At 48.5% G+C, this 9,140-nt stretch overlaps 1 protein-coding gene across 1 annotated transcript in view; it reads left to right on the plus strand.

Moving 5' to 3' along the window:
• Positions 1-722: 722 nt before the first annotated feature.
• Positions 723-9,140, plus strand: part of NUP153 (nucleoporin 153) — a 33,561-nt gene continuing 25,143 nt past the window's right edge. Inside the window, 3 exon segments of the mRNA XM_015854659.2 lie at positions 723-1,133; positions 3,245-3,356; positions 5,094-5,096. Coding sequence (XP_015710145.2) covers positions 1,014-1,133; positions 3,245-3,356; positions 5,094-5,096 — 235 coding nt within the window. The 5' untranslated portion in view covers positions 723-1,013.

The raw sequence follows: 9,140 nt of genomic DNA on the forward strand, positions 1-9,140 counted from the left end.
ATTCTATGCCTCGCTGTCTCATTCCACACAACTTTGAGCGTGTTCTGTGCACGAGGAAGCACGTTTGAGTGCTTCCTCTGCTGTGCCAGGGGAGATTCAGGCTGGACATTAGGAAATATTACTTCTCATAAAGGGTAGTCAGGCATTGGAATGCACTGCCCAGGGAGGTGGTGGAGTCACCGACCATGAGAGTGTTCAAGAAACGTTTGGATGTGGTGTTGAGGAATATGATTTAGCTGGGAAGTATTGGGAATGGTTGGAAAAGACCTAGAAGAAGGTCTTTTCCAACCTTGTTGATTCTGTGTTGAATTCTGTGCACTGTAGGCGCCGTGCCTCCCTGCTGTGCCCACTCCCCAAAGCAGCGTTCTAAACGGGCGGTAGAGCCGCACCGTTGCCCTTCCAACACCACGGCAACACAACGGCACAATCGAACGTTCTATTCTTTCCCACTTCACAGGGGAAAGGCGCACTTCAGGCCGAGTCCCGTGCCGGACGCGTTTTCTGAGGCGCTTCAATTTCTGCGTGTTTGCGGCCCACTCGCCCACGTTCTCGCCGTGCTTTCCCGCGCAGCCCCGCCTCCACCCGTGTTCGCTGTGCACGCCGGTCCGTCGCGGTTGCTGACGCTTTGGCGCTTCCCGGTGACAAGCGGGCGGCTTGGTGTGGTTGGTCGGAGCCGGAGCCCGGAGGGGGGTGGGGGCGAGCAGGGGGGTGGGGGCGAGCGGGCGGGCGGGCAGCGCGGGGCCGGCCGGCGCCCAGAGCGCGAGGCGGCAGCGGGCGAAGGTCGCGAGGCAGCGGGGCTCGGGGTTGAGGCGCGCCCGGCTGAGGAGAGGCGGAGCGGAAAGGCCGGCGGAGCGGAGCTTTGGAGAGCGGGGCGGAGGGGAGGAGCAGGGGCAGGCCGACAGGGGCCCCGACGCCTTCCAGGCCGCGCGGCGCGTGGCTTGGCGGGCGGTGAAGGCGCAGAGCGAGGGAGCGGCCCGGCGGAAAGGAGGGCAGCCGAGGGGCCGCGTCCCAGCATGGCCTCGGGTGGCGGCGGAGGAGCGGGAGGAGGAGCCGGCGGCGGCGGCGGCGGCAAGATCCGGACCCGGCGGTACCACCTGGGCACCGCGAATCCTCCGTACCGCAGGAGCAGGCAGGTGAGGAGCGGCGGAGCGGGGCCGACCCTCTCTCGGTCCCCACGTGCGAGGCGGCGGGTGAGGGGCGGGAGGGCGGCCCCTTTTGTTCCCCTCGGTGCCGGCGGCGGGACTGGCAGGGAAGAGGCCTCACCGCCCGGCGGGAGGGAGCGGGGACGGGAGCGGCCCTTCCCTCATCTTCGCCCGCCCCGCGCTCCGCGTGCGGCCCGGGAATGGAGGGGGCGGGGAACAAAGGCCGGGAGGTTACAGCCCCTCCGAGCGGCCCGAGGAGCGGGAGGGGAGTATGTTGGTACCCAGTGCCTGTGGGTGCCCAGTGCCCGCTGGCTTCGTATGGTTGTGCCCGATCTGCGTCCTGTTCTTTAAAGGAGCGCTGAGTCTCGCGTGCTCCATTGACTGAGCGATGCTGTCCACGTGAGGCTGGCAGCACTTTGTGTGGAGCATCGCCGCGCTGACAGTGCTGAAAGCTCTGACTGAATCAGTGTTGAAGTTGCTGTGTATTTCCTGCACTGATAGTGCGTCTGATAAGCTTCGTGCTTGTGTTTAAAGTAATCGGCAGAGGTGGCTTCCTAGCTCTGCTGTTGTCTGATATCTAGAGGAATTTCTCAGTAGGTTTGTTTAAGCATAAACCTGTGCTGAGGGATGGATGTTTAATGGCTGTTTACAAGGGTGGATAGCGATAGGATAAAGGGGAATGGTTTTAAACTGAGACAGGGGAGGTTTAGGTTAGATATTAGGAGGAAGTTTTTCACGCAGAGGGTTTGTGCCACACTGGAACAGGTTGCCCAAGGAGGCTGTGGATGCCCCATCCCTGGAGGCATTCAAGGCCAGGCTGGATGTGGCTCTGGGCAGCCTGGTCTGGTGGTTGCTGACCCTGCACACAGCAGGGGGTTTAAACTACATGATCATTGTGGTCCTTTTCAACCCAGGCCATTCTATGATTCTGTGATTCTATGTCTGTGGGTTCTGCCCTGGTAGTGGGTGCTGCAGAGCCAACGTGTAGACTAGATCAAGAGTAGCTTGTTGGAGCGGGAAGCTGTAGTGGGTTAGTAAATGATGGACTGAGAGATGCTCTTATTATAGTGAATAGCTTTTTAACCGTATGAGTAGTGTAAACTCATATTACATAAAAGAATGAGCTCTAGGTAGGTAGCTAACTGACAACGAAGTTGAAATTGAAATTAATGAACATATGTTCCTGTTTTCAATATAAGGTTTGCTCTCCACAGGGGATCTGTGATTTATTAGTCTCAGTGATGAATTCAGGAGGACTCGAAAGCGATCAGCGCAATTTTATCTTGAAGTCATACCTCTGATTCTGATCATTCCCCTTCCAGCTTTTATCATTAAGTAGATTCACTTGAGTAGACCTGCTTGAGATGCTCACGGTCAAAATAGTGGCCCCAAAAACCCTTGGTCTCTTACTGTCAAGCTCTGAGGGTGACTGGGCACTCTGGGCAGCATAGCAGGCAGCTTTGAATCTCTGGGAAATCCAATTCCTTCTTTTTTCCCCACTTGTATGGGGATGATTAGGGGGATGATTAGCGGGATGCCAAGCTCATCACCATCTACTTTCTGGGTGTTGTAATTTAACTGTTGTTCTTGGGGATTTTAGTCAGGTGGGAATTCTCCGATCGTCTCCAATATATGCTGCAGTCAGTCTTCTACAAAACACAGTGACAGCTTAGGAAGGCGTTTGCAAGAGGAGGTGCTGATGCTTTTTAAAGGCTATTAGTTATAGCGTTTGTTCAAAATGTGGTAGACCCCGCTTCAGTTTCCTTTTTTTGCCTGGAGCAATCAACCCACATCTTCCACTTTGCAGGCAGATATCCCAGCCGTCAAGCTGCGCGTTAGCTTCAGCTCTCCTGGTTGAAGCTGTGCTGCTATCCAGAAAAAGAAAGCGTGATTCACTGAGCCAGAAAGAGGATATATAAGAAAATGCTGCCCTCCAAGAATGGAGGTGTGCAGGCTCTGGTCCACGGTTTCAGAACTTGTTACTCATTTTACATTAGATGTTCCTGCAGCGAGCATCCAAAGCCTAGTATTTCCTGCCCATATGCTTGATGATTAATCTTTCGAACCATGCTTCATTATGCTTTTATTTGTTTGTTTTAAAGTCTAGTGCCTTTTTAAAATCAGCCGTAATAGGAAAGGTGAGCAGATGCAGTCTGGAGAAGAACGCTGGTGACTTGCAATTCATGTGCTGTCCTGGGGGATGGAGATACGGATGCTGATTGTCCCAGAAGTGAAGGAACTTAAACCATGGTGCTTTCCCTCCTGCCTTACAACAAAGGGCACCGTCAGTGGCTTTGTTATCAAACAAATGAGAAGTAGCAGCCTTACTAAGTAAAGGGGATACAGACTCTTCCACTGTGAAGGATTCCTGGTTGGCAGTCCTCAGAGCCAAAAGGGCCCTTCTGTATTTCTAGGTGAGGCATTCTGCAGGTAACATTTAGGAGTTCCTCTCAGCAACTGGGTTTTCCTAATGGCTGAATGACGACAGCTCCATGCTGTTTGTGTTGACTTTTGGTAACGCCATACTTGGCAAACGACCTGTTCAGTCAGCTGCCTCGTGCTGAAACATCCATCCTCATTCAGCACTACCTGAAGAGTGTGGACACTTGGCCTAAAGTCATGTATTTGCTCTGAGGGCTCAGTATGGTACAGCAAGGGACCTGTTGTTCCTGGCATGTGGGTTTCATCTCCTGGATGTGGCTGGAAGTGCTTTAAATGCTGGGTTGTCCTGGTCATTTAAGTAGGATGATGACTGCAATTACTAGGGTGGGTGTGTTAATGGGATATCTGTTGACATTATTAACTTATTAAATATCTATATGATATCTCTGTGTTCTTATTGTTAGTTTTAGGTTTAGCTTTGCTGTTTTGTGTAGATGTACTGATTAGCGTGGAAGAAACCAGCAGGAGTTGCTACATATTTGTGATCAGTCTGATTCTGACGTCCTTGGGATGATACCAGAAAGATGAGAGGTGCATTTTCTGTGTGTCCTGATTGTAAAGCAGCTCTGCTTGGATGGATGAAGTTTAGTGTCACATGCGATGTCACGTAAGGACAGAGTAGTTATGGGATTGGGAACTTCCACTGTCTGCAGCAATGCCTGAATCATTGCATTATCACTAGATTCTATAATGAACATGGGCCAGTTATAAACTCGCACTTGATTTATGTCTGGGATTTCCGTGGTGTGCAGTGCCTGCAAGCAGTGGGCAGGAGTTTTATAAACTGCTGGGTTTATTTGGGGATGAGATCTTGAAATCATGCAGAAAGTTCCTAGAATATCCTGTTGAGTAATGTAAGTTAGTTCTTGTAAATCTTAGGAGGGAAAATCTTAATCTATAAAAATACTTAATCTATTAAGAATGTCCATGGAGAGCTAAGCAAGTATGGCTATCGGTTTCATTCTTACCAATAGGATTATACCGCAAAGTGTGCTGAAGTGGTTGTGTTTACACTTGTATGTCTCTCTGCTGGTTTTGATTTAGTAGCAGGTGAGCACATCGGGCTCAATGTTTGTGAACTTCCAGAACTAATTGAATCATCATCCTTAAATGATGTTTCGTCTCTGTTCCAACAATATCAAATTGTATTAGCAAAACAGGTGTTTAAATCTAATACTTGGCTTTGGAGCGGCGTCGTATCCTGGTTGGGAAGACCTTAGCTGAGATGCTGACAGTTTTCCCTCACTGAAGCTGGCAGTGCTGTCAGTGGTACGACAAGCAGTAGAATCTGATTGCTGTCCCATTTTATGAATATTTTGATTTCTGTCTTGCAAAGTGTTTTCACGACAGCCTTGGGGGCTAAGTGTTGGAGGAGAGCAATCTTAGTGAGCGGTGTCTTCAGACAGAAGATTTTAAAGTAGATGAAAGAATGGTCCCTTAGCTGGGACACTGACACGGCCTTCATTTGCCAGCGGCTCATCATTTCCTCCGTGTTGTTTATTCCTCCAGTCGGTAATTAGCATTGCTTCTTGCTTCCCTGCTGTGTGGGAACTGAGCTGCTGATTCAGAAGACTGAGGGTAGAGCACCACATTTCTTCTGCTTACCTGAAGAAGTTTGAGCGGAGCTATTTTGGATCAGCACGACTGCTACGGCAGCACTGTGTAACAAATTTAACATAAGCAGGATGGATGGCTGGCTCAGTCAGCATGGCTCACCCGGAGATCAGCAAGGACCTCAGCATGGTCTTCTCTATTATTTGTGTAGACAGATTGGTGAAATACATGCTCATCAAGTAGACTGCCAGGTGGTTGGGCCAGACTAGCTGACCATTGGCCTTAAAGGGTTGTGATCTGTGCTGCTGAGGGACACTGACAGCCAATTGTTAAGAATCTCCTGGGGGTTGATATTTGGACTAATTCTGTTTTAGGTCTTTAGGAAGCAACAGGGACAAGAGAAGGGCATGCACCCCCAGTGGGCTCCTGGGTGACAGCAAACTTAAGGGGGCAATGTCCGAATGCTGAAGGGCAAGGCTGCAGTGTTTCTTGACAGTAGTGGGCTGACAGGAACCTTGTTTTGTTGGGGTATAACAACCCCATGCAGTGGTACAGGTTGGGGAAAGTGTGGCTGTAAAGCTGTCCAGCAGAAAAGGAACTGGAGGTGTTAGTCAACGGGCAGATGAACATGAGCCATCAGTGTGGCCAAGGACACCAATGACATCCTGGTCTGCATAAGCTTCGTACTCACTTCTATGCGTCACCACTTCAGGCTGTTACTCCCTCACCTCTGTTAGTGAAAGGGACTGGAAGATTACAGAGCCCTTTAAAGCCAAGGCAGATGGGTCATCTGAAAATGGGGCCAAGGCGAGCAGGAACTAGCTTGTTTGACTGCCTGAAGCGTAAGTCATTTTGCAACTTGCTGATGCAGTGTTTGTCATAGTGGTATTCTAGATTATTTTACAAAAAACACTCATTAATTAAAAGATCCTCTCAACTATAACGTTTGCTTTTCTTTGTTGTTATTGGAGGGAATACAGATATATTCCCCTTCTTTTGACAAGAGAAGACCTGAAGTCATTTTTCTGCTGTCTAGGAAGTGGCACAGCACTAAAGCTATTGTGGTGGGGCGGTAGCACTGACGTTTTCAGGGCGGCAGTTCCTTTTGAGATTCTGTAACTCATCTTCTAATTGCACTTGGCATTTAATTATAGTGTCTCTGTGCGTGCTTGGCATGGTTGTGATTGCCTAGTTGTGATTGCCATCTAGTGCATGGGGATAGGACTAGGGGGTAATGGGTTGAAACTACAGCATAGGAAGTTCTGCACGAATGTGCGCAAGAACTTCTTTACGGTGAGGGTGACGGAGCACTGGAACAGGCTGCCCAGGGAGGTGGTGGAGTCTCCTTCTCTGGAGATATTCAAGACCCGACTGGACGCCTACCTGTGTGACGTGGTGTAGGGAGCCTGCTTTGGCAGGGGGGTTGGACTCGATGATCTCTAGAGGTCCCTTCCAACCCCTACAACTCTGTGATTCTGTGATCTTTTTTAAAGTAAGCATAGGCTCATGATAATCTCTACTTTTGTTGCAGAAAAAAATGTGTGTGTTTAACATTTTATACCTCTGGAACTAGGCTTAAAGCTACAGTTTTAACACACATGCTTGCTTGCAAATACCTGTGCCAGCAGAAAATTTTCTTTCTCCTTGGTAAGGTTGTTTATTATTGTCTCCATAACGCTGCTGTTGGAAGGAGTTGTGCAAGTGTGTCCTGAAAAAATAGCTGACTTTGCTTTGAAGCTGTAGCTCTGCTTTGAGACAAACTCTTTTCTGTGTGAATTGGGTCTCGTGGCTCCTTCCCCTCTTAGTGCTCTACCTCTGCTTGTCTCTAAGGTATCAACCAAAGATTAAAACTCTTCATCTGCACCAGGCATGTGGTCATTCTAATATCACAGCTGCTGTAATATCAGCCTTAAGTATTCACTATGATAGTATGCAAAGCTGCAGAATACATACAGATTTGTAGAACTGTATGCTGTTATCTACAGCCACTGAGTAAATCTCTGTGCAGTGACAATCTTTTTTGTTTGGTAGTGGTAAGATAATGGTATTTAGAGATCCACTTACGTTTGAGAGATGCTCTTGATTCTGTCAGATGAACTGTGGAGAAGGCACGTGGCCAGAAATATGTTGCCCAGGGCCCCGTCCAACCTGGTCTTGAACACCTCCAAGGACGGGGCATCCGTGGTGTCACTAGGATTTAAGCTATAGTTACATGCTGGTTTACATACAGGAGCACACCATACACTGGCTTTTTGCACTCGGATGGAAGTGATGATGATGGGCTGTCGTCTTCCTGCTGGAAATCTGCAGGCAGTGCCAGAATGCAGAACAGCACCAGTGTCCCTGGGTGTTCATTCTAGAGCTGGACTAAGAAAGGCTCGTTTATCACTATAAGAAGGAAGTACTGGCATCTGAAAGCGTAAACCCTTCTTCGTGGTCTTTGGAAGTAAAGTTGTACTAGTCCAGTTGCCTTAAATAGTTGTTTTTTTCCACTGTCGTATAATTGATGACATTCCTGTAACATATTGTTCTTATTAAGTCATAAGTTTTATTGTCTGTTTTCTAAATGAAATATCAAACTCTGCTGTCCTACATCCAGATTGAAACCACTCCCTAAAGGAAAAGAGCACGGCGAGTTCGGAGCCATTCTGCATCTGTGCTGCTGCAGGAGACAACCATGTCACATTTCCATTTCTGTCCTTGCTTTTGCATTATCACCACTGTAACTAAATAGTGAGCTGTTGCAAGCTGAAGGTGAAATTCTGGCTGAGTTGGTTTGAAGCAGGCCTGGTACGGCTGTCCATGGTTTGTGTATCTGTGGATATTTGCTCAAAGGAAGGTCTTGCTGCTTCTTTATCTTGTCCTGCTGCCCCGATATTTCTCTTTCTCCTGAGCCATTTTCGTTGCACTGCGCCAGCTGAACTCATTAGTCCAGCAGAGAAACATGCGCTTTTTTGCCAGATTAACAAATTCAGCTAGTAAGGAGAGCAGCCTGCTGCGCCAGAGCTGGCACCGGGTAATGTGGGGGATGGAAGGAGCCTGAGTTCTGTTGGCTATTGGCTTTTATTTCTTTATATCAACCATTTCAGAAAATGGTGTTTCAAAGTAGTAAATTAGGCCACCTGCTTGCTTACTCTTGGGTGCCTACAGCACATCATTTGTTTGGAGTCGCATCCCAAGGCAGCGAGCCTCTGAGCTGCAGCTGTAGTTACTGTTGCTGTGGTGGTGCATGTATGTGTTGGTGGAGACATACCCAGCAGTGCTGCAGGTGCTTGGGTCAGGTACCTGTTGTAAATATCATAAGCTATTGGATCTCTTCTCCACGTTCTGTGTTTTGTTCTGCTTTCCTGCCGCTGCTGTTTTCAGATGAGCTTAGCGTGTGAGTGCATTTAACATCAGCAGACAACTGCTGGAACTGAGAGCAGCTTTCAAACTGCTGAAATCAGTGAGTTAATTCTGAATCTGCTGAAGGACCAAAACGTATTCACTGACCAAATTGCTGCTACTCACGGTTTGGATTCTCCCTGTCACCGTATCACGTTTCAGAGCCTCCCAGGCCAGTAGCAATGAGGAACTACAGAGCTGCCCTTCCTCTGAGCACAGGGCTGGCACCAGAAGAGTTTTTGTGCGGCAACACATTGGGCGTATGTCTAGTGAGTTCAGGTGACAAGGGAGGGCCTGGTAAGTAACTGTGGTGTGAAGAGGTGAGGGGTGAGCATTTTCACAAGTAAGTCTTGTTATAAAATGAAGCACGTCTGTTTCTTGGGTTGTTTCCTTTTTTCTGCTTTTGCATGCATTGCCCAGTATATTCCAGGAATTGTAAGATTCATTATGTATTTTTTTTTGTAATGAAATCAGCTTGGAAGTTGTAAGTGAAATAAACACAGGTAGCGTTTTACTTGTATTTGATTTACTTCACCATATGCATTGGTCACCACGTGGATTGATGGGCTCAGGCCAGTTGTATGAGGTTCATTGAGACCAATTTTGCTCACAAGACAG

Source organism: Coturnix japonica, chromosome 2 (genome assembly GCF_001577835.2).
Source record: "Coturnix japonica isolate 7356 chromosome 2, Coturnix japonica 2.1, whole genome shotgun sequence".
NCBI classification, from domain to species: domain Eukaryota; kingdom Metazoa; phylum Chordata; class Aves; order Galliformes; family Phasianidae; genus Coturnix; species Coturnix japonica.